The sequence below is a fragment of the Tachyglossus aculeatus genome, chromosome 16, assembly GCF_015852505.1.
Source record: "Tachyglossus aculeatus isolate mTacAcu1 chromosome 16, mTacAcu1.pri, whole genome shotgun sequence".
Taxonomy (NCBI): domain Eukaryota; kingdom Metazoa; phylum Chordata; class Mammalia; order Monotremata; family Tachyglossidae; genus Tachyglossus; species Tachyglossus aculeatus.
Genome location: NC_052081.1, coordinates 39,044,723 through 39,071,126, shown reverse-complemented (window position 1 = coordinate 39,071,126; position 26,404 = coordinate 39,044,723). Strand labels below are relative to the sequence as shown.

The 26,404-nt window shown below is 46.1% G+C and overlaps 1 protein-coding gene across 4 annotated transcripts in view; it reads right to left on the bottom strand.

Moving 5' to 3' along the window:
* Positions 1 to 9,698: 9,698 nt before the first annotated feature.
* The window catches only part of LOC119938305 (broad substrate specificity ATP-binding cassette transporter ABCG2-like), a 40,368-nt gene continuing 23,662 nt past the window's right edge, over positions 9,699 to 26,404 (bottom strand). For 3 of the 4 annotated variants that reach the window (XM_038758089.1, XM_038758088.1, XM_038758090.1), the window contains exons 10-16: positions 25,305 to 25,387; positions 24,946 to 25,035; positions 23,149 to 23,273; positions 21,317 to 21,471; positions 16,277 to 16,366; positions 12,233 to 12,351; positions 10,118 to 10,303 (exon numbers count right to left, since the gene is read on the bottom strand). In XM_038758089.1, coding sequence (XP_038614017.1) covers positions 10,156 to 10,303; positions 12,233 to 12,351; positions 16,277 to 16,366; positions 21,317 to 21,471; positions 23,149 to 23,273; positions 24,946 to 25,035; positions 25,305 to 25,387 — 810 coding nt within the window. In that variant the 3' untranslated portion in view covers positions 10,118 to 10,155. Of the gene's footprint in view, positions 10,304 to 12,232; positions 12,352 to 16,276; positions 16,367 to 21,316; positions 21,472 to 23,148; positions 23,274 to 24,945; positions 25,036 to 25,304; positions 25,388 to 26,404 lie in introns of all 4 variants that reach the window. The other variant, XM_038758091.1, reaches the window with a different exon arrangement.

Genomic DNA, 26,404 nt, shown 5'->3' with positions numbered 1-26,404 from the left:
CACCCTCCGCCAGCCACTTCCGGTTCCGCGCGGGCCCCGCCCTCGTCCCCCTCCCCGCCTCAGCGTCGCCATTTTCTCAACCGTCTCCATGGCCCAGCGCTTGGCGCCAGAGAAGCAGCGCGGCTCAGTGGAAAGAGCCCGGGCTTTGGACTTTATTTATTTTACTTGTCCATATCTATTCTATTTATTTTATTTTGTTAGTATGTTTGGTTTTGTTCTCCGTCTCCCCCTTTTAGACTGTGAGCCCACTGTTGGGTAGGGACCGTCTCTAGATGTTGCCAGCTTGTACTTCCCAAGCGCTTACTTTATTTATTTATTATGCTTGTACATATCTATTCTATTTATTTTATTTTGTTAGTCTGTTTGGTTTTGTTCTCTGTCTCCCCCTTTTAGACTGTGAGCCCCCCGTTGGGTAGGGACCGTCTCTAGATGTTGCCAATTTGTTCTTCCCAAGCGCTTAGTACAGTGCTCTGCACATGGTAAGCGCTCAATAAATACGATTGATGATGATGACTCAGAGGTCCTGGGTTCAAATCCCGGCTCTGCCAGTTGTCAGCTGGGTGACTTTGGGCCAGTCACATCAGTCAATCAATCAATCGTATTTATTGAGCGCTTACTGTGTGCAGAGCACTGGACTGAGCGCTTGGGAAGTCCAAGTTGGCAACATCTAGAGACGGGCCCTACCCAACAGCGGGCTCACAGTCTAGAAGGGGGAGGCAGGGAACAAAACCGAACATATCAACAAAATAAAATAAATACAATAGATACGTACAAGTAAAATAAATAAATAAATAGAGTAATAAATATGTACAAGCATATACAGGTATATGCATTTTATATACACAATGTATAATAAATATATATTTATACATATATAAATATATATATTTTATATACATATAAACAGAACTCAGGCCTAGCTCCACCACTTGTCTGCTGTGTGACCCTGGGCAAGTCACTTCAGTTACCTCACCTGTAAAATGGGGTTTAAGACTGTGAGCCCCATGTGGGGCATGGACTGTGTCCAACCTGATTAGCCTGTATCTGCCTCCGAGCTTAGTACAGTGCCTGGCACAGAGTAAGTACTTAACAAATCCCATAAAAAACAAAAACCTCCCTCAAGTACTCTTGGTACAGTGCTCACTAAAGGCTCTACTCTCCCAACCCTGCCACCCAAGCATTCATTCATTCAATCGTATTTATTAAGCGCTTACTGTGTGCAGAGCACTGTACTAAGCGCTTGGGAAGTACAAATTGGCAACATCTAGAGACGGTCCCTACCCAACAGTGGGCTCACAGTCTAGAAGGAGGAGACAGAGAACAAAACATATTAACAAAATAAATAGAATAAATATGTACTTCAATGTACAATGTAAGCATCAATGTACTTCACTCTAAGGCATTTACTCAAAAAAGGGAATGGGGATTAAGACTGTGAGCCCCCCCCATGGGACAACCTGATCACCTTGTAACCTCCCCAGCGCTTAGAACAGTGCTTTGCACATAGTAAGCGCTTAATAAATACTATTAATAATAATAATAATAATAATAATAATAATAGTGATCGGGTGCCCGCCATCCCTTCAGTCCTAGTGATCGGGTGCCCAAATTGAGCGCTTACTGTGTGCAGAGCACTGGACTAAGCGCTTGGGAAGCCCAAGTTGGCAACATATAGAGACAGTCCCTACCCAACAGTGGGCTCACAGTCTAGAAGGGGGAGACGGACAACAAAACAAAACATATTAACAAAATAAAATAAATTGGGCTAAGCGCTTGGAAGGCCAAGTGGGCAACACAGAGAGACCAGTCCCTTCCCAACAACAGGCCCCCAGTCTAGAGAAAGGGGAGACGGACCACAAAACCAAACATGGAGAGGGGGGCCCAATAATAATAATGATGACATTCATTAAGCACTTACTATGTGCAAAGCACTGTTCTAAGCGCTGGGGAGGTTACAAGGTGATCAGGTGGTCCCACGGGGGGCTCACAGTCTTAATCCCCGTTTTACAGATGAGGGACCTGAGGCCCAGAGAATAATAATAATGATGACATTCATTAAGCGCTTACTATGTGCAAAGCACTGTTCTAAGCGCTGGGGAGGTTACAAGGTGATCAGGTGAGCCACGGGGGGATCACGATCTTAATCCCCATTTTACAGATGAGGTAACTGAGGTCAGAGGATAATAATAATGACATTCATTAAGCGCTTACTATGTGCAAAGCACTGTTCTAAGCGCTGGGGAGGTTACAAGGTGATCAGGTGAGCCACGGGGGGATCACGGTCTTAATCCCCATTTTACAGATGAGGTAACTGAGGCCCAGAGAGTAATAATAATGATGGTATTTGTTAAGCGCTTACTATGTGCAAAGTGTTGTCCACAGCGGACTTGACATGACTGACTCCATTTTGTGTATGCTGACAGTAACCCTCCATTTCTGCAGGCCGAGAGAACAAGTCTGTAACAGATGCCTTCAAGGCCATCAACAAGTAACACCCATCGGAAGATGAAGATAATTTACATCCCTATTAACGAGAATTTACATCCCTATCACCTATCTATGCAAGGCCATAGGGCACAGGAATATTACCTATCTATGCAAGGCGTGGGAACAGAGAACAAAGATAATTTGTAACATCCTGCCGGTCCCAATTCCTGAAATTCCTGAAATTTCCAAATGCCCCATTCCCATGTTGCTGTAACTCAATAAAAGCCACAGTGATATTGGGATCACGGCTGCTTGTCACTCGTCCCTCTCCAGGGAGGTGAACGGGCAAGTAGCCACTTTCCTTCTTTGCTGCTCTGTCTGAACTCATGTCTCCGAGTCATTTTTCCTCTCCGCATCACCACCCTGGGTACAAGAACCCTGCGGCCGATTTACACCGATTAACCTATTTTGCACCCTACTTGTCGATCATCAATCGTATTTATTGAGCGCTTACTATGTGCAGAGCACTGTACGAAGCGCTTGGATAACACAAAGCACTGTTCTAAGCACTAGAGGGGATACAAGGTGATCAAGTTGTCCCACGTGGGGCTCACAGTCTTCATCCCCATTTTACATCATCATCAATCGTATTTATTGAGCGCTTACTATGTGCAGAGCACTGTACGAAGAGCTTGGATAACACAAAGCACTGTTCTAAGCACTAGAGGGGATACAAGGTGATCAAGTTGTCCCACGTGGGGCTCACAGTCTTCATCCCCATTTTACAGATGAGGGAACTGAGGCCCAGAGAATAGTAATAATAATAATGGTGGTATTAAGCGCTTACTATGTGCAGAGCACTGTACTAAGTGCTTGGATAACACAAAGCACTATTCTAAGCACTAGAGGGGATAAAAGGTGATCAAGTTGTCCCACGTGGGGCTCACAGTCTTCATCCCCATTTTACAGATGAGGGAACTGAGGCCCAGAGAATAGTAATAACAATAATGGTGGTATTAAGCGCTTACTATGTGCAAAGAACTGTTCTAAGTGCTGGGGGGGGCTACAAGGTGATCAGGTTTTTCCACTTGGGGCTCACAGTCTTAATCCCCATTGTACAGATGAGGTGACTGAAGCACAGAGAAGTTAGGTGGCTTGCCCAAGGTCACACAGCCGAGGGATTCGAACCCATGACCTCTGACTCCCAAGCCCTCACTCTTTCCACTGAGCCACACTGCTTCCCCTGACTTGCCCAAAGTCCCGCAGCTGACAATTGGCAGAGCCGGGACTTGAACCCGTGACCCCTGACTCCAAAGCCCGGGCTCTTTCCACTGAGCCACGCTGCTTCTCGAAGTCGGCAAAGTCAATCAATCAATCAATTAATCGTATTTATTGAGCGCTTACTGTGTGCAGAGCACTGTAGAACAAATAGGCCAGGACCCCCCGGGGGGCTGATGGTAATAAAGAAAAGGACACAGTAATGATCATAATAATTGTGGTATTCGTTATTCATAATTATAATGATAGTATTTTGTTAAGCGCTTACTATATGCCAAGCGCTGGGGGAGATCCTAGGTCATCAGGTTGTCCCACGTGACACAGTAATGATAATAATGATGGTGATAATTATTATAATAATAATGGTATTTATTAAGCGCTTACTATGTGCAAAGCACAGTTCTAAGCACTGAGCACTTAACAAATGCCATTATTATTATAATAATTATTACCATCATTATTATCATTACTGTGTCACGTGGAACAACCTGATGACCTGGTATCTCCCCCAGCGCTTGGCATATAGTAAGCGCTTAACAAAATATTATCATTATAATTACGAATAACAAATACCACAATTATTATGATCAGTCTTTTAGACTGTGAGCCCACTGTTGGGTAGGGACTGTCTCTATATGTTGCCAATTTGTACTTCCCAAGCGTTTAGTACAGTGCTCTGCACATAGTAAGCGCTCAATACGATTGATGATGATGATTATAATAATTATTACCATCATTATGGCATTTGTTAATAATAATGATGTAATAATTATTATGGCACTTATTAATAATAACGGTATTTGTTAAGCACTTACTATGCACTGTTCTAAGCGCTGGGGCAGATAACCAGGTCATCGGGTTGTCCCACGTGGCGCAGTAATGATAATAATGACAGTAATTATTATGATGGCATTTGTTAATAATGATGTAATAATTACTATGGCATTTATTGATAATAATGGCATTTGTTAAGCGCTTACTATGCACTGTTCTAAGCGCTGGGGCAGATGCCAGGTCATCAGGTTGTCCCATGTGGCACAGTAATGATAATGACAGTAATAATTATTATGGCATTTGTTAATAATGATGCACTAATAATAATTATGGCATTTGTTAATAATAATGGTATTTGTTAAGCGCTTACTATGCACTGTTCTAAGCGCTGGGGCAGATACCAGGTCATCAGGTTGTCCCACGTGGCATAGTAATGATAATGACAGTAATAATTATTATGGCATTTGTTAATAATGATGCACTAATAATAATTATGGCATTTGTTAATAATAATGGTGTTTGTTAAGCGCTTACTATGCACTGTTCTAAGCGCTGGGGCAGATACCAGGTCATCAGGTTGTCCCACGTGACACAGTAATGATAATAATGATGATACAGTAATAATAATTATTATGGCATTTGTTATTAATAGTTATAATAATAATAGTATTTTATTAAGCACTGACTATGTGCCAAGCTCTGTTCAAAGTGATGGGGGAAATACCAGGTCATCAGGTTGTCCCACGTGACACTGTAAGGATAATAATGACACAGTAATAATAATTATTATGGCATTTGTTACTAATAGTAATGGTATTTGTGAAGTGCTTACTATGCACTGTTCTAAGCGCTGGGGTAGATACAAGGTCACCAGGTTGTCCCACGTGATACAGTAATAATAATAATGACACGGTAGTAATAATTATTATGGCATTTGTTATTAATAGTAATAATGGTATTTGTTAAGCACTATGGGCCAAGCACTGTTCTAAGCGCCGGGGGAGATACTAGGTCACCAGGTTGTCCCACGTGATACAGTAATAATAATAATGATGACATGGTAGTAATAATTATGGCATTTGTTATTAAAAGTAATAATGGTATTTGTTAAGCACTATGGGCCAAGCACTGTTATAAGCGCCGGGGGAGATACCGGGTCATCAGGTTGTCCCACGTGACCCAGTAATGATAAATAATAGTGACACGGTAATAATAATTATTATGGCATTTGTTATTAATAATAATGGTATTTGTTAAGCGCTTACTGTGTGCCAAGCACTGTTTTAAGCGCTGGGGGAGATACCGGGTCATCAGGTTGTCCCACGTGACCCAGTAATGAGAAATAATAGTGACACAGTAATAATAATTATTATGGCATTTGTTATTAATAATAATGGTATTTGTTAAGCGCTTACTGTGTGCCAAGCACTGTTTTAAGCGCTGGGGCAGATACAAGGTAATCAAGTTGTCCCACATGGGGCTCACAGTCTTTATCTCCATTTTACAGATGAGGTTACGGAGGCATAGGGAAGTGACTTGCCCAAAGTCACCCAGCTGATAAGTGGTAGAGTGGGATTAGAACTCGTGACCTCTGACTCCCAAGCCCAGGCTCTTTCTAAGCCACGCTGCTTCTCAAAGCCCTTTAAGCCCTTACTATGTGCCAGGCACTGTACTAAGCGCCGGGGTAGCTATTACTGTACTGTACTCTCCCGTGCGCTTATTACTACAGTGCTCTGCACGCGGTTAAGCGCTCAATAAATGCGACCGAATAAATGAATACGCGGTAAGCGCTCAATAAATATGGTTGAGTAAATGAATACAAGTCTATCAGGTTGGACACAGTCCCTGCCCGACACGGGCTCAATTCACAGTTTCCAGATGAGGGAATTGAGTCACAGAGAAGTTAAGTGATCAATCAATCAATCAACCAATCATATTTATTGAGCGCTTACTGTGTGCACAGCATCATCATCATCATCATCAATCGTATTTATTGAGCGCTTACTGTGTGCAGAGCACTGGACTAAGCGCTTGGGAAGTCCAAGTTGGCAACATATAGAGACGGTCCCTACCCAACAGTGGGCTCACAGTCTAAAAGGGGGAGACAGAGAACGAAACCAAAGATACCAACAAAATAAAATAAATAGAATAGATAGGTACAGGTAAAATAAATAAATAAAGTAAGCGCTTGGGAAGTCCAGGTTGGCAACATATGGAGACAGTCCCTACCCAACAGTGGGCTCACAGTCTAAAAGGGGGAGACAGAGAACGAAACCAAACATACCAACAAAATAAAATAAATAGAATAGATAGGTACAGGTAAAATAAATAAATAAAGTAAGCGCTTGGGACGTACAAGTTGGCAACATATAGAGACAGTCCCTACCCAACAGTGGGCTCACAGTCTAAAAGGGGGAGACAGAGAACGAAACCAAACATACCAACAAAATAAAATAAATAGAATAGATATGTACAAGTAAAATAAATAAATAAAGTAAGTGCTTGGGACGTACAAGTCGGCAACATATAGAGAGAGTCCCTACCCAACAGTAGGCTCACAGTCTAAAAGGGGGAGACAGAGAACGAAACCAAACATACCAACAAAATAAAATAAATAGAATAGATGTGTACAAGTAAAATAAATAAATAAAGTAAGTGCTTGGGAAGTACAAGTTGGCAACGTATAGAGACAGTCCCTACCCAACAGTGGGCTCACAGTCTAAAAGGGGGAGACAGAGAACGAAACCAAACATACCAACAAAATAAAATAAATAGAATAGATAGGTACAAGTAAAATAAATAAGTAAAGTAAGCGCTTGGGACGTACAAGTCGGCAACATATAGAGAGAGTCCCTACCCAACAGTAGGCTCACAGTCTAAAAGGGGGAGACAGAGAATGAAACCAAACATACCAACAAAATAAAATAAATAGAATAGATAGGTACAAGTAAAATAAATAAATAAAGTAAGCGCTTGGGAAGTCCAAGTTGGCAACATATAGAGACAGTCCCTACCCATCAGTGGGCTCACAGTCTAAAAGTGATGTCACGCAGCAGGCAGGTGGAGGGATTTTCTAGACTGTGAGCCTGCTGTGGGGTAGGGACCGTCTCTATATGTTGCCAACTTGTACTTCCCAAGCGCTTAGTACGGTGCTCCGCACACAGTAAGCGCTCAATAAATACGATTGATTGATTGATTGATTGATTGATTGATTAGTATCTAGGTCCTTCGGACTCCCGGGCCTGTGCTCTATCCATTAGGGAACACTGCTCCCTCTCCCCCGTCACTGGTGTTAGGCCCCTTCCCCAGGCCGGGTACAACCCCCAATTCCCGCCTGCCCCGGAACCCCAACCCTTCCCTCCAGGCCACACTGGACCCCAATACCCCCCTCCCGGACGCATCCCCCTGTATATATGTATATATGTTTGTACATATTTATTACTCTATTTATTTATTTATTTATTTATTTTACTTGTACCTATCTATTCTATTTATTTTATTTTGTCAGTATGTTTGGTTTTGTTCTCTGTCTCCCCCTTTTAGACTGTGAGCCCGCTGTTGGGTAGGGACTGTCTCTAGATGTTGCCAATTTGTACTTCCCAAGCGCTTAGTACAGTGCTCTGCACATAGTAAGCGCTCAATAAATGCGATTGATGATGATGGTGATGATCCCCCAGGCCGGACCGGACCAGACCGGACCCCAGGCAAGGCCTGCGTGCGGGTCTCGGGGCTTTCTCCGGTCGGCACGGCCGCCGTGCCTTGGATGGATCACCGCCTTCCGATCCCGGCCTCTGACCTGCCCTCCATCGCTAGGGCCCAGGGCGAAGGCCGAGCTGCAGGCCATGGAAGGCGAGTGGATCGACCACGTGAGGTTCGAGGCCCGGGCAGGACCCATTCCCCCTTTCTCACCCCCATTTAGAGCTGCTGAGACCTAGGAAGGAGGAATGTGGAGTTGGGGCACGTCCCATCGGTTAGATGGGGATTCAATACCTGTTCTTCCTCCCTGTTAGACTCCCACAGCTCCGTGTTTGACTCGACTATGTTTTGTTTTGTCGTCCGTCTCCCCCTTCTAGACTGTGAGCCCACTGTTGGGTAGGGACCGTCTCTATGTGTTGCCAGCCTGTAAGCGCTCAATAAATACCACTGATTGCTTGATTGCTGAAGCATCGTGCCTACAGGAAAGAACACATTCAATTCATTCAATCGTATTTGAGCGCTTACTGTGTGCAGAGCACTGTACTAAGCGCTTGGGAAGTACAAGTTGGCAATACATAGAGACGGTCCCTACCCACAGTAAGCGCTCAATAAATACGATTGAATGAATGAATGAATGAATTAGCCAGGCCTGATTTCCCGGTCCCAAACTCCAGCTCAGGTCGGGCTGGTTCTTGGGCCAACCAAAGATTTCCACCACCTAGAACTCTCCCTTCAATCAATCAATCAATCAGTCGTATTTGTTGGGCGCTTACTGTGTGCATAGCACTGTACTAAGCGCTTGGGAAGTCCAAGTTGGCAACATGTAGAGACAATCCCTACCCAACAGTGGGCTCACAGTCTAGCCTTCCCCTCCCGCCAACCCTACTGCCTCGGTCCGGCCCAGCCCTCTTTGGTTTCTACCTCCAAGCAGCAGCCTGGGAAATTCCCACGATGCCCCGACATTGGGCATCCCCCTTCGTCTCCCCCTTCTAGACTGTGAGCCCACTGTTGGGTAGGTGCTTAACAAATACCATTATTATTAATAAGTGCCATAATAATGATTCCATCATTATTATGAACAAATGCCATAATAATGATGGTAATAATTATTATAATAATAATGGCATTTGTTAAGCGCTCAGCGCTTAGAACAGTGATTTGCACATAGTAAGCGCTTAACAAATACTATTATTCTTATAATAATTATTACCATCATTATTATCATTACTGTGAGCCCACCCTTCTAGACTGTGAGCCCACTGTTGGGTAGGGACTGTCTCTATATGTTGCCAACTTGGACTTCCCAAGCGCTCAGTGCTCTGCAGACAGTAAGCGCTCAATAAATACAATTGAATGAATGAGTTACTCTACTTATTCATTTTACTTGTACGTATTGCTTCTATTTATTTTATTTGGTTTGTATGTCTTGTTGTCCGTCTCCCCTTTCTAGACTGTGAGCCCGCCGGTGGGTAGGGACCGTCTCTCTATGTTGCCAACTTGGACTTCCCAAGCGCTTAGTACGGTGCTCTGCAAACAGTAAGCGCTCAATAAATACGATTGATTGATTGGGCAGAGATTGCAGAGGTTCTGGGAAGTGGAAATGTCACCAGGGAGCAGGATGAGGGGAAGCCAGAGGTACGGCCTCTGGAAGAGAGCTAGGAGTTGAATGGCCTCTGGAGAAAACGGCCTCATCTCTTGGGTGCGAGGACCGAGAGAGAGACCACCCCTTAATGAACCCCCGCGGCAGACCTCACACCGAAGAGGGGACCGGCCCTCGTTACCGAATGAACCACGCCGTGGTCCGGAACGGTTCCGACACGATTATTCCAGCTACAACGCCGGGAAAAAACAGGGGAGCCCCCCGCCCTCCCTCTCTCATAAATAAGGGGAGCCCTGCTCCAGGAGGGGAGAGGCGGCCCTCACTCAGGCCGCCCGAGGAGCAGGGCTGTGGGAGGAAGAGAGAGAGAGAAGAAGGGGGGGCTAAGTGAACTTCTTCATGAAGCGCAGCTTGACGTAGGTGATGCTGAGGAAAATGAGGGTCATGCAGACGAGGGCCAGGATGTTCTCCCACATGGCCCAGTTGGAGACCCCCACCCCCTGACTGCAGAGGTACCTCTCGCCGTAGCATCTGGAAGAGAGAAAGGCACCATGTTGGACAGAGCTCCAACCTGTAACCCTCTCCCCCCACCCCGGCCCCATGTCACCCTGGCCAGCCTCAAGATGAACAATACAGAAGGATAATAATAATGATAATAATAATTGGTGTACTTGTTAAACGCTTACTATATGCCAAAATACAGAAGGATGATAATAATAACAATTAGTGCACTTGTCAAGCACTTTATTTATTTATTTATTTATTTTACTTATACATATCTATCCTATTTATTTTATTTTGTTGGTTTGTTTGGTTTTGTTCCCTGTCTCCCCCTTTTAGACTGGGAGCCCACTGTTGGGTAGGGACTGTCTCTATGTGTTGCCAATTTGTACTTCCCAAGCACTTAGTCCAGTGCTCTGCACACAGTAAGCGCTCAATATGATTGAAGGAATGGATGAAATCCTGAGAGGCAGCGTGGCCTAGTACTTGGGAGTCAGGAGACCTCTAATCTCAGCTCCGCCACTTTCATTCATTCATTCAATCGTATTGATTGAGCGCTTACTGTGTGCAGAGCACTGTACTAAGCGCTTGGGAAGTACCCACCGCTTAGAACAGTGCTTTGCACATAGTAACTGCTTAATAAATGCCATTATTATTGTTATTATTATTATTATTAAAAGTTGGCAACATCTAGAGACGGTCCCTACCCAACAACGGGCTCACAGTCTAGAAGGGGGAGACAGACAACAAAACAAAACATGTGGACAGGTGTCAAGTCATCAGAATGAACACACACTTGCCTGTTGTGTGACCCTGGGCAAGCTGCTCGATAGCTCTGTGCCTCAGTTTCCTCAACGGTAAAATGGGGATTCAATCCCCGTTTCCCCTCCCTCTTTGATTGTGAAACAGGGACTGCGCCCAAACCGAATGTCTTGTACCTCCTCATCGCTTAGTACAGTGCTTGGCACATAGCGAGCACTTCACAAACACAATTATAGGGCAAGTGGACCCCCTCTGATTTCCCCTACAGGCTCTCTTCATGTTCATTATTTATTTTACTTGTACGTATTTATTCTATTTATTTTATTCTGTTAATATGTTTTGTTCTCTGTCTCCCCCTTCTAGACTGTGAGCCCACTGTTGGGTAGGGACTGTCTCTATATGTTGCCAACTTGGACTTCCCAAGCGCTTAGTCCAGTGCTCTGCACACAGTAAGCGCTCAATAAATACGATTGAACGAATGAATGAATGGTCCTGCAGTTCATGCTCCCCTCAGGTGCCCCCTCAATGCGTGGCTCAGTGGAAAGAGCCTGGGCTTTGGAGTCAGGCGTCATGGGTTCGAATCCCGGCTCCACCACAAGTCTGCTGTGTGACCTTGGGCAAGTCACTTCACTTCTCTGAGCCTCAGTTCCCTCATCTGTAAAAATGGGGATTAAGACTGTGAGCCCCACGTGGGACAACTTGATCACATTGTATCCCCCCCAGCGCTTAGAACAGTGCTTTGCACATAGTAAGCGCTTAACAAATGCCATCATTATTATTATTATTATTATTATCCACCCATCCTTGGGTCCCCAAGCCACTCACCCCCAGTTCCTACTACTTATTTCTGGACCCCTGCCCTCGCCGCCCCCCATTCCACCTCTCTCTCATCCCTTAGGAGGCTGGGGGGACTCCCCCAAGGAAGCTGCCGCTGTTATCCGGCTGTCTCCAGATGGAGATGGAGGCCGGGATTCGAGGAAGCCCGAGAACTGCTGAGACGGTCAGCGAGAGAGGCAGGTGGAGATGGCAGAGACAGCGGGGCACAGAGAGAGACCCAAAGAGACCCAGAGATGGAGAGGCCAGGATCCGCACAGCCGTATAAATGGATGGGTACCGGATCGGAGGCACAGAGGAAGAGGCCGGAGCCCAAGCCGAGGGCTGGGGCGTCCAGAATAGGCCCTGGCCCACAGGGCTCACATTTCTCTGGCCCAGGAGTTGCCCCCGTGGCAGGATGTCAGGTTTTCCGGCGGGACGATGGTGGCGTTGGCTCTTTCGCCGCAGAAATAGAGTCCCCGGAACTCATTCACTTCCAGAGCCTGAATGGAGGCCGACCCAGCGAGGTTGGGGTGGGCGAGATGGAGGGGAGAGAGGTAAGACACTCAAACAGCGCCCGGGGTCTGGGGTTGGGGGGGACGGCGGCCGAGGGAGGCGGACGTGGCCCTGAACGGATCCCCCAAAACCTGAACCTCCAAACACCCCCTAAATCCTCCAGCCCTCACTCTTCCCCATCATCAAACCTCTCATCAAATCCCCCCTCCTCCTCCAGCGGGCCTTCCCCGATTACTTCCCAACACCCCACATCACTTGCCCCTTCTAGACTGTGAGCCCATTATTGGGTAGGGACCGTCTCCATATGTTGCCAACTTGTACTTCCCAAGCGCTTAGTACAGTGCTCTGCACGCAGTAAGCGCTCAATAAATACGATTGATGATGATGATGATCAGAACCACCCAACGGCCACTGCTAACACTTAGGCAATACACCCACCTCTACGCGTCTGTGTACGTGTCTATTTCATTATTGGTACCGATTTCTTCCTCCATGTCACCCTGGCCCATCTCTTCCGCTGTTTATCTGATAGTTGGTCTATCTACTGTTCCCACTCTTTGTCAATCATGTGGTCTTGTCCATCTCCCCTCATCCCCCTCTCCATCCCCCCATCTTACCTCCTTCCCTTCCCCACAGCACCTGTATATATGTATATATGTTTGTACATATTTTTTTTACTCCATTTATTTTATTCGTACATATCTATTCTATTTTATTTTGTTAGTATGTTTGTTTTTGTTCTCTGTCTCCCCCTTTTAGACTGTGAGCCCACTGTTGGGTAGGGACTGTCTCTATATGTTGCCAATTTGTACTTCCCAAGCACTTAGTACAGTGCTCTGCACATAGTAAGCGCTCAATAAATACGTTTGATGATGATGATGATGATGATCTCCCCCTTTTGACTATAAACTTCTTGAGGGCGGGGACTGTATGTTTTGTTTCACGGGTGAGCCCGCTGTTGGGTAGGGACCGTCTCTCTATGTTGCCAACTTGGACTTCCGAAGCGCTTACTACAGTGCTCTGCACACAGTAAGCACTCAATAAATACGATTGAAAGAATGAATGGCTATTTTTCCAAGCACTTAGAACAATGGGGCACATTCAGTAGTAGGCGCTCAGTAAATAATACGATTACTACTATTGCTACTCATATTACTATTGCTGTTACTACTGCTGCTACTACTAATAATTATGGCATTTATTAAGCACTAACTATGCGCCAGGCGCTGTACTAAGCCCTGGGATGGATACAAGAAAATCGGGTCGGTCACTAGATCTACCATTACTACTATTTCTACTATTCCACTGTAGCGGCGTGGCTCTGTGGAAAGAGCCCGGGCTTTGGAGTCAGAGGTCGTGGGTTCAAATCCCGGGCTCTGCCAATTGTCAGCTGTGTGACTTTGGGCAAGTCACCTCACTCCTCTGGGTCTCAGTCACCTCAACTGGAAAATGGGGATGAAGACCGTGAGCCCCACATGGGACAACCTGATCACCTTGGAACCTCCCCAGCACTTAGAACAGTGCCCAGCGCTTAGAACAGTGCTTTGCACATAGTAAGTGCTTAATAAATGCCATTATCATTATTATTATTATTAGAACAGTGCTTTGCACATAGTAAGCGCTTAATAAATGCCATTATTATTATTATTATTAGCACAGTGCTTTCCACATAGTAAGCACTTAATAAATGCCATTATTATTATTATTATTATTATTATTAGAACAGTGCTTTGCACCTAGTAAGCACTTAATAAATGCCATCATTATTATTATTATCACAGTGCTTTCCACATAGTAAGCACTTAATAAATGCCATTATGATTATTATTATTATTAGAACGGTGCTTTGCACCTAGTAAGCACTTAATAAATGCCATCATTATTATTATTAGCACAGTGCTTTGCACATAGTAAGCACTTAATAAATGCCATCATCATTATTATTATTATTATTATTAGAACAGTGCTTTGCACCTAGTAAGTGCTTAATAAATGCCATCATTATTGTTATTATTATTATTAGAACAGCGCTTTGCACCTAGTAAGCGCTTAATAAATGCCATTATTATTATTAGCACAGTGCTTTGCACATAGTAAGCGCTTAATAAATGCCATCATCATTATTATTATTATTATTAGAACAGTGCTTTGCACCTAGTAAGCGCTTAATAAATGCCATCATTATTGTTATTATTATTATTAGAACAGTGCTTTGCACCTAGTAAGTGCTTAATAAATGCCATTATTATTATTAGCACAGTGCTCTGCACATAGTAAGCGCTTAATAAATGCCATCATCATTATTATTATTATTATTATTAGAACAGTGCTTTGCACCTAGTAAGCGCTTAATAAATGCCATCATTATTGTTATTATTATTATTAGAACAGTGCTTTGCACCTAGTAAGTGCTTAATAAATGCCATTATTATTATTAGCACAGTGCTCTGCACATAGTAAGCGCTTAATAAATGCCATCATCATTATTATTATTATTATTATTAGAACAGTGCTTTGCACCTAGTAAGCGCTTAATAAATGCCATCATTATTGTTATTATTATGATTAGAACAGCGCTTTGCACCTAGTAAGCGCTTAATAAATGCCATTATTATTATTAGCACAGTGCTTTGCACATAGTAAGTGCTTAATAAATGCCATCATCATTATTATTATTATTATTAGAACAGTGCTTTGCACCTAGTAAGCACTTAATAAATGCCATCATTATTGTTATTATTATTATTAGAACAGCGCTTTGCACCTAGTAAGCGCTTAATAAATGCCATTATTATTATTAGCACAGTGCTTTGCACATAGTAAGCGCTTAATAAATGCCATCATTATTATTATTATTATTATTATTAGAACAGTGCTTTGCACCTAGTAAGCGCTTAATAAATGCCATCATTATTGTTATTATTATGATTAGAACAGCGCTTTGCACCTAGTAAGCGCTTAATAAATGCCATTATTATTATTAGCACAGTGCTTTGCACATAGTAAGCGCTTAATAAATGCCATCATTATTATTATTATTATCATTATTATTATCAGAACAGTGCTTTGCACCTAGTAAGCACTTAATAAATGCCATCATTATTGTTATTATTATTATTAGAACAGTGCTTTGCACCTAGTAAGCGCTTAATAAATGCCATTATTATTATTAGCACAGTGCTTTGCACATAGTAAGCACTTAATAAATGCCATCATTATTGTTACTATTATGATTAGAACAGTGCTTTGCACCTAGTAAGCGCTTAATAAATGCCATTATTATTACTATTATTATTATTGTTATTATGCCTGCTGCTACTGCTGCTGCGCTACTACTATTTCATCCGCTACTACTACTAGCCCTATTAATTTTGCCATGATTATCATCAATCGTATTTATTGAGCGCTTCCTGTGTGCAGAGCACTGTACTAAGCGCTCGGGAAGTGCCAGTTGGCAACATATAGAGACAGTCCCTACCCAACAGTGGGCTCACAGTCTAAAAGTAGTACTAGTATTACTAGTAATAGTAATATTAGTAATATAACAATATAATATAATATATAATAATATATTATATATAATAATTATTATATAATATAATATAATAATAATAGTAATATTACTATTAATAGTAATACTATTATACTATTATATATACTGCTAGGATAGTAATACTACTATACTATTAATAGTAATATTACTAGTAATAGTACTACTACTATTAATTTTACTCCTGCTACTACTGTTACTACTACTGCTGCTGCTCCAGCAGCCCATCCTGGCAACTCCCCACCTTGCTGCTCCCCTTTCCCTGTCTTCCATCCTCCCCTTCCTCCCAGTCCGCTCCTCCTCCCTTCCTCCTCCTCCTCCCTTCCTCCTCCTCCCTTCCTCCTCCTCCCCGGGCTGCTCACCGTCAGGCCATAGCGAGGGATGCTCAAGTACTGGAGCCAGCTGAGCCAACCCATCACGGAGGGCAGATTCACCAGGAGCCCCGAGAAGAGCTGGAGATGGGGTGAAAGGGGAGGCGGGGGGAGAAATAGCAATAATGGCATTTATTAAGCGCTTACTACATGCTAAGCACCGTTCTGGGAGCTGGGGAGGTGACACGGTGATCAGTTTGTCCCACGTGGGGCTCACGGTCTCAATCCCCACTTTCCCGATGAGGGAACTGAGGCCCAGAGAAGTGAAGTGACTCGCCCAAAGTCACACAGCTGACAATCGGCGGAGCCGGGATTTGAATCCACGACCTCTGACTCCAAATAATAATAATAATGATGGCATTTATTAAGCGCTTACTACGTGCAAAGAACCGTTCTCGGTGCTGGGGAGGTGACACGGTGATCAGGTTGTCCCACGTGGGGCTCACGGTCTTAATCCCCATTTTCCAGAGGAGAGATCTGAGGCCCAGAGAAGTGAAGTGACTCGCCCAAAAAGTCACACAGCTGACAATCGGCAGAGCCGGGATTTGAATCCACGACCTCTGACGCCAAATAATAATAATAATGATGGCATTTATTAAGCGCTTACTACGTGCAAAGCACCGTTCTGGGCGCTGGGGAGGTGACACGGTGATCAGGTTGTCCCACGTGGGGCTCACGGTCTTAATCCCCATTTTCCAGAGGAGAGATCTGAGGCCCAGAGAAGTGAAGTGACTCGCCCAAAGTCACACAGCTGACAATTGGCGGAGCCAGGATTTGAATCCATGACCTCTGACTCCAAATAATAATAATAATGATGGCATTTATTAAGCGCTTACTACGTGCAAAGCACTGTTCTGGGCGCTGGGGAGGTGACACGGTGATCAGGTTGTCCCACGTGGGGCTCACGGTCTCAATCCCCATTTTCCCGAGGAGGGAACTGAGGCCCAGAGAAGTGAAGGGACTCGTCCAAAGTCACACAGCTGACAATTGGCAGAGCCGGGATTTGAATCCACGACCTCTGACGCCAAATAATAATAATAATGATGGCATTTATTAAGCGCTTACTACGTGCAAAGCACCGTTCTGGGCGCTGGGGAGGTGACACGGTGATCAGGTTGTCCCACGTGGGGCTCACGGTCTTAATCCCCATTTTCCAGAGGAGAGATCTGAGGCCCAGAGAAGTGAAGTGACTCGCCCAAAGTCACACAGCTGACAATCGGCAGAGCCGGGATTTGAATCCACGACCTCTGACGCCAAATAATAATAATAATGTTGGCATTTATTAAGCGCTTACTATGTGCAAAGCACTGTTCTAAGTGCTGGGGGGGATACAAGGTGATGAGGTTGTCCCACGTGGGGCCCACAGTCTTCATCCCCATTTTACTGATGAGGGAACTGAGGCCCAGAGAAGTGAAGTGACTTGCCCAAAGTCACCCAGCTGACAAGTGGCAGAGCCGGGATTTGAACCCATGACCTCTGACTCCAAAGCCCGGGCTCTTTCCACTGAGCCACGCTGCTTCTCTTTGCCACAGACCCTCCTCTCCTTTCTGCCCCAGGACCTCTTCGAGCCCCTCTCAGTCGGGCCTGGACTCCCACCCAGCACTTCCCGAAGGAGGGGAAGGGGTTTCTAGACTGTGAGCCCACTGTATATATGTTTGTACATATTTATTACTCTATTTATTTTACTTGTACCTATCTATTCTATTTATTTTATTTTGTTAGTATGTTTGGTTTTGTTCTCTGTCTCCCCCTTTTAGACTGTGAGCCCACTGTTGGGTAGGGACTGGCTCTAGATGTTGCCAACTTGTCCTTCCCAAGCACTTAGTACAGTGCTCTGCACACAGTAAGTGCTCAATAAATACGATTGATGAGGATGATGATGTTGGGTAGGGACTGTCTCTATATGTTGCCAACTTGTCCTTCCCAAGCGCTTAGTACAGTGCTCTGCACACAGTAAGCGCTCAATAAATACGATTGATGAGGATGATGATGTTGGGTAGGGACTGTCTCTATATGTTGCCAACTTGGACTTCCCAAGTGCTTAGTACAGTGCTCTGCACACAGTAAGCGCTCAATAAATACGATTGATGAGGATGATGATGTTGGGTAGGGACTGTCTCTATAATGTTGCCAACTTGTCCTTCCCAAGCGCTTAGTACAGTGCTCTGCACACAGTAAGCGCTCAATAAATACGATTGATGAGGATGATGATGTTGGGTAGGGACTGTCTCTATATGTTGCCAACTTGTCCTTCCCAAGCGCTTAGTACAGTGCTCTGCACACAGTAAGCGCTCAATAAATACGATTGATGAGGATAATGATGATGTTGGGTAGGGACTGTCTCTATATGTTGCCAACTTGTCCTTCCCAAGCGCTTAGTATACAGTGCTCTGCACACAGTAAGCGCTCAATAAATACGATTGATGATGATAATGATGATGTTGGGTAGGGACTGTCTCTATATGTTGCCGACTTGTCCTTCCCAAGCGCTTAGTACAGTGCTCTGCACACAGTAAGCGCTCAATAAATACGATTGATGAGGATGATGATGTTGGGTAGGGACTGTCTCTATATGTTGCCAACTTGTCCTTCCCAAGCGCTTAGTACAGTGCTCTGCACACAGTAAGCGCTCAATAAATACGATTGATGAGGATGATGATGTTGGGTAGGGACTGTCTCTATAATGTTGCCAACTTGTCCTTCCCAAGTGCTTAATACATTGCTCTGCACACAGTAAGCGCTCAATAAATACGATTGATGAGGATGATGATGTTGGGTAGGGACTGTCTCTATATGTTGCCAACTTGTCCTTCCCAAGTGCTTAGTACATTGCTCTGCACACAGTAAGCGCTCAATAAATACGATTGATGATGATAATGATGACGTTGGGTAGGGACTGTCTCTATATGTTGCCGACTTGTCCTTCCCAAGCGCTTAGTACAGTGCTCTGCACACAGTAAGCGCTCAATAAATACAATTGATGAGGATGATGATGTTGGGTAGGGACTGTCTCTATATGTTGCCAACTTGTCCTTCCCAAGGACTTAGTACAGTGCTCTGCACACAGTAAGCGCTCAATAAATATGACTGATGAGGATGATGATGTTGGGTAGGGACTCTCTCTATAATGTTGCCAACTTGTCCTTCCCAAGCGCTTAGTACAGTGCTCTGCACACAGTAAGCGCTCAATAAATACGATTGATGAGGATGATGATGTTGGGTAGGGACTGTCTCTATATGTTGCCAACTTGTCCTTCCCAAGCGCTTAGTACAGTGCTCTGCACACAGTAAGCGCTCAATAAATACGATTGATGAGGATAATGATGATGTTGGGTAGGGACTGTCTCTATATGTTGCCAACTTGTCCTTCCCAAGCGCTTAGTACAGTGCTCTGCACACAGTAAGCGCTCAGTAAATACGATTGATGAGGATAATGATGATGTTGGGTAGGGACTGTCTCTATATGTTGCCAACTTGTCCTTCCCAAGGACTTAGTACAGTGCTCTGCACACAGTAAGCGCTCAATAAATATGACTGATGAGGATGATGATGTTGGGTAGGGACTCTCTCTATAATGTTGCCAACTTGTCCTTCCCAAGCGCTTAGTACAGTGCTCTGCACACAGTAAGCGCTCAATAAATACGATTGATGAGGATGATGATGTTGGGTAGGGACTGTCTCTATATGTTGCCAACTTGTCCTTCCCAAGCGCTTAGTCCAGTGCTCTGCACACAGTAAGCGCTCAATAAATACGATTGATGAGGATAATGATGATGTTGGGTAGGGACTGTCTCTATATGTTGCCACCTTGTCCTTCCCAAGCGCTTAGTACAGTGCTCTGCACACAGTAAGCGCTCAATAAATACGATTGATGAGGATGATGATGTTGGGTAGGGACTGTCTCTATATGTTGCCAACTTGTCCTTCCCAAGCGCTTAGTACAGTGCTCTGCACACAGTAAGCGCTCAATAAATACGATTGATGAGGATAATGATGATGTTGGGTAGGGACTGTCTCTATATGTTGCCAACTTGTCCTTCCCAAGCGCTTAGTACAGTGCTCTGCACACAGTAAGCGCTCAATAAATACGATTGATGAGGATGATGATGTTGGGTAGGGACTGTCTCTATATGTTGCCAACTTGGACTTCCCAAGCACTTAGTACAGTGCTCTGCACACAGTAAGCGCTCAATAAATACGATTGATGAGGATGATGATGTTGGGTAGGGACCGTCTCTATATGTTGCCAACTTGTCCTTCCCAAGTGCTTAGTACAGTGCTCTGCACACAGTAAGCGCTCAATAAATACGATTGATGAGGATAATGATGATGTTGGGTAGGGACTGTCTCTATATGTTACCAACTTGTCCTTCCCAAGCGCTTAGTACAGTGCTCTGCACACAGTAAGCACTCAATAAATACGATTGATGAGGATGATGATGTTGGGTAGGGACTGTCTCTATATGTTGCCAACTTGTACTTCCCAAGCGCTTAGTCCAGTGCTCTGCACACAGTAAGCGCTCAATAAATATGATTGATGATGATAATGATGATGTTGGGTAGGGACTGTCTCTATATGTTGCCAACTTGTCCTTCCCAAGTGCTTAGTACAGTGCTCTGCACACAGTAAGCGCTCAATAAATACGATTGATGAGGATGATGATGTTGGGTAGGGACTGTCTCTATATGTTGCCAACTTGTACTTCCCAAGCGCTTAATACAGTGCTCTGCACACAGTAAGCGCTCAATAAATACGATTGATTGATTGATTGGAGCGACAGAGGGGATGCTGGAAAATAGGTTTGTAGGCCCTGGGTGGGGAGGGAAGGGGGCTTAGGGCTCAGAGCCCGTGAATGGAAGTCCGGTCTCCCTCTGGCCCCATCGCCCTCTCCACCCTGCAAATCCCAGGCCGCTCCCCAAACTCTCCCCTCACGGACCCGAGAACCTCCTCCCCGCCCTCGGCCCCCAGCGGGCCCCGTATCCGCCCACCCTCCCGTCCTCGACTTCCCCTCCGCCCCACTCCCCGCTCACAATCATGAAGACGAAGCAGATGGTGATGAACAGGTTGGCGACGCCCACCACCTCCATGCCAGCACTGATGGCCAGAGACATGGCCGTGGCCGTGTAAGAGACGAGCATTAGGGTCAGCATGAAGAAGAAGAAATTGCCAGCGGAAGCCTGGAAGCCTGGGAGGAGAGAGGGCAAAGAGGCCCTGCGGGACCCGGTCGGGGCGGGGTGAGCGGCCCAGGCCGGCCTCGCGCGGACGGGATGCGGGGTGACGGGAGGGGCCCCGGGGATCGGATTCATCCAGGAGCAGGTTCCCCAACGCCGCTTCTGGGCCAGGCAGGAACCCTGAGGGGAAGCAGTTGTATCCCGGCGCTCTGCCAGCTGCTCGGCCCCATTCATTCATTCAGTCGTATTTATGAAGCGCTTACTGTGTGCAGAGCACTGTACTGAGCGCTTGGGAAGTCCAAGTGGGCGACACAGAGAGACGGTCCCTACCCAACAGTGGGCTCACAGTCTAGAAGGGAATTCTCCCTTCTCACATTCTCAGAATGTGAAATGTGAGCATTCTCACGGTCTCCGGAATTCCCAGAAGTCAGTGAAGAATTCCCAGAAGTAGTAAATACAGTTGATTGATTGAATGAATGATTGAATGAATGAATGAATGAATGCGGGGTGACAGGAGGGGCCCGGGGATCGGATTCATCCAGAAGCAGGTTCCCCAACGCCGCTCCTGGGCCAGGCAGGAACCCTGAGTTCCTGCAGTTGTATCCCGGCGCTCTGCCAGCTGCTCGGCCCCGTTCATTCATTCAGTCATATTTATGGAGCGCTTACTGTGTGCAGAGCACTGTACTGAGCGCTTGGGAAGTCCAGGTTGGCAACACAGAGAGACGGTCCCTACCCAACAGTGGGCTCACAGTCTAGAAGGGAATTCTCCCTTCTCACATTCTCAGAATGTGAAATGTGAGCATTCTCACGGTCTCCGGAATTCCCAGAAGTCAGTGAAGAATTCCCAGAAGTAGTAAATACAGTTGATTGATTGAATGAATGATTGAATGAATGAATGAATGAATGAATGAATGCGGGGTGACAGGAGGGGCCCGGGGATCGGATTCATCCAGAAGCAGGTTCCCCAACGCCGCTCCTGGGCCAGGCAGGAACCCTGAGTTCCTGCAGTTGTATCCCGGCGCTCTGCCAGCTGCTCGGCCCCGTTCATTCATTCAGTCGTATTTATGGAGCGCTTACTGCGTGCAGAGCACTGTACTAAGCGGGGAAGTCCAAGTTGGCGACACAGAGAGACGGTCCCTACCCAACAGTGGGCCCACAGTCTAGAAGGGAATTCTCCCTTCTCACATTCTCAGAATGTGAAATGTGAGCATTCTCACGGTCTCCGGAATTCCCAGAAGTCAGTGAAGAATTCCCAGAAGTAGTAAATACAACTGATTGATTGAATGACTGACTGACTGACTGACTGACTGAATGACTGAATGAATGACTGAATGGGGGCCAGGAGAGACACCTCTTTCCCAGGGCCGGACATCACCTCCAGGAACCGCTCCCACTCGCCGTCTTCACCAGTCCGCCTCTCCCACTCCTCCATCCCAGCTCCCACCTGCTCCAACTCCACTACATCCGTCCACGCGACGGGCTCTTAGGGGGTCCCCCCGCGTTGGCCTTGCCCGGAGGGAGCCCGGGCGTCGGTGTGGCTTGGGTGGGCAAGGCGGAGGGTGGCGGCGGCTCTCTCACAGGTCTCGCCGGGGGTCACGTCGTTCGGGACCCAGTCCCTCCACCGCCACTCTTCCGGTCCCCGCGGAGGTCTGACCCCGCACTGGATCCAAGGGCGGTGTCGCGACCCTCACCGATCATCCAGTAGCTGATGCAGGAGAAGACGACGGCAGGCACAGTCCTCATGGGCAGCAGGTCCGCAAAGAGCAGGGCGAAGAAGTAGGCGGAGACTCTGTAGTAGCCACTGGTGTACTGGTGGCTGAAATAGCAGGAATGGCAAGAATGGCAGGATGGGGAGGGGAGGACGCTCCCAGGACTCCCGCCAGAGGTGTAAGCTGCCCAGCAAAGGCCTCCCCTGCCCCAGCATATTTTTTTGGGAGGGGAAGAGCAAAATGATGCAATTTGCCAAGTGCTCCCACCCTAACCTGCAGCCCAGCCCATTACGCTTTCAGTTTCTCTCACTGCAGCCGGGAACCGCTGAACCCCGAGTCTCACTGCAGCCCAGGCCCAGTGAAATGGGCAAGTCATTTTGCTTCTCTGGGCTTCAGTTCCCTCATCTGGAAAATGGGGATGAAAACTGTGAGCCCCCACCGTGGGACAACCTGATCACCTTGTAGCCTCCCCAGCGCTTAAAACAGTGCTTTGCACATAGTAAGCGCTTAATAAATGCCATCATTATTATTATTATTATCAGAGAATCCTGTCCAAGGGGCTGGGCTGGGCACAGCCAGAAATGTGGTTCAGGGAGCCCCGGGCAGCTGCGCAGGGTGGCTCAGACCAGCAGAATCAATCAATCAATCAATCAATCGTATTTATTGAGCGCTTATTGTGTGCAGAGCACTGTACTAAGCTCTTGGGAAGTCCAAGTTGGCAACATATAGAGATGGTCCGTACCCAACAGTGGGCTCACAGTCTAGAAGGGGGAGACAGAAAGATCCCAGACAGAAAGATTTGGGCGGAAGATCCCAAAATCCCAGAAGGGGAGGTTCCGGCTATCGGGAGTTCGGCCCCCCCACGTTCCTGGCCGGGCCCAGGAGCCCCGTGGGGGCCCCCCAGGCTCCACACCCACAGAGATCCAATCAATCAATCAATCAATCAATCATATTTATTGAGCGCTTACTGTGTGCAGAGCACTGGACTAAGCGCTTGGGAAGTACAAGCCGGCAACACATAGAGACAGTCCCTACCCAACAGCGGGCTCACAGTCTAGAAGGGGGAGACAGAGAACAAAACCAAACATACTAACAAAATAAAATAAATAGAATAGATATGTACAAGATAAATAAATAAATAGAGTAATAAATATGCACAAACATATATCCCGCCTCTGCCACATGTCTGCTGTGTGACCTTGGGCAAGTCACTTAACTTCTCTGAGCCTCTATTTATTTATTTATTTATTTAACTTGTACATATTTATTCTATTTATTTTATTTTGTTGGTATGTTTTGGTTTTGTTCTCTGTCTCCCCCTTTTAGACTGTGAGCCCACTGTTGGGTAGGGACTGTCTCTCTATGTTGCCAACTTGGACTTCCCAAGCGCTTAGTACAGTGCTCTGCACACAGTAAGTGCTCAATAAATACAATTGATTGATTGATCGATTGATTGAGCCTCAGTTCCCTCATCTGTAAAACGGGGATTAAGACTGTGAGCCCTACCTGGGACAACCTGATCACCTTGTATCCCCCCAGCGCTTAGAACAGTGCTTGGCACATAGTAAGCGCTTAACAAATGCCATCAAGCGCTCAGTACAGTGCTCTGCGCACAGTAAGCGCTCAACAAATGTTATTGATATATGATATCATATCATATATATCATATATCATATATCATATCATATATATCATATGATATATGATATATAATAAATAAATGATGATATATACATATATACAGGTGCTGCGGGGAAGGGAAGGAGGTAAGACACCCACACAAACAACTTCTTGTCCTTGATGAACAGCTCGATGGCGGACACGCTGGAGAAGCACTGGTTAGTCGTCACGAAGAACATAGCCCCCACTCTGGGCCGCAGGAGAGAGGAAAACACGTCTCGGTCCCAACGGCCGCCACCCTGCCCCCCTGGAGCCCCGACCCCCACTCATCATCATCATCATCATCATCATCAGTCGTATTTACTGAGCGCTTACTGTGTGCAGAGCACTGTACTGAGCGCTTGGGAAGCACCAATTGACACTCCCACTGCTCCGACTGGCTGTCCACCCGCCCGAGCCCTCACGCCCCTCCGCGCCCGGGAGCCGGGAATGCCGGGGCACGGTGGGAGTGGGAATACCGGTTCTGGATGCCGCTCTGGTCCAGCTTGACACGGAAGAAGATGGCTCCCAGCACCAGGGCCAACACGGTGGTCACGGCCACCTGCGGACGGCGGTGCTGGGGTGAGCGGTGGAGCGGGAAAAGCCGCCCGTCTCCCACTCCCCGTCCCTGCCAGCATGGAGAGCCGGCCACGACGCTCCAGGGGACGGGAGGGGACCGGGAGAGAGGGGCAAGCCCCGGCTCTAAGGCAGCCCCTGGACAATCATAATGCTAAATATCCATAGAGAGACGGTCCCTATCATCATCAATCATATTTATTGAGCGCTTACTATGTGCAGAGCACTGTACTGACCGCTTAGGAAGTACAAATTGGCAACACATAGAGACAGTCCCTACCCAACAGTGGGCTCACACTTTCATCATCATCAATCGTATTGATTGAGCGCTTACTGTGGGCAGAGCACTGTACTAAGCGCTTGGGAAGTCCAAGTTGGCAACATCTAGAGACAGTCCCTACCCAACAGTGGGCTCACAGTCTAAAAGACTTTCCATTTTAGTCTTCAATCTTCAAATGCTCCCACCGTCTAATTCATTTCTCGCTACCCTGGCTCTGTCCTTTCCAGCCTACTACTACTACTAGTGATGGTGATGGCATGCGTTAAGCGCCTATTATGTGCAAAGCTCTGTTCTAAGCGCTGAGGGGGGGGATACAAGACGATCAGGTTGTCCCACGGGGGGCTCATTCATTCATTCAATCGTATTTATTGAGCGCTTACTGTGTGCAGAGCACTGTGCTAAGCGCTTGGGAAGTCCAAGTTGGCAACATCTAGAGACGGTCCCTACCCAACAGCGGGCTCACAGTCTAGAAGGGGGAGACGGAGAACAAAACAAAACATATTAACAAAATAAAATAAATAGAATAAATATGTACAGGTAAAATAAATAGGGTGATAAATACGTACAGACATATATACATATATACAGGTGCTGTGAGGAAAATATATAAATAGAGTGATAAATACGTACAGGCATATATACATATATGTATATATGGCTCAGTGGAAAGAGCACAGGCCTCGGAGTCAGTGGTCGGGGGTTCAAATCCCGACTCTGCCAATT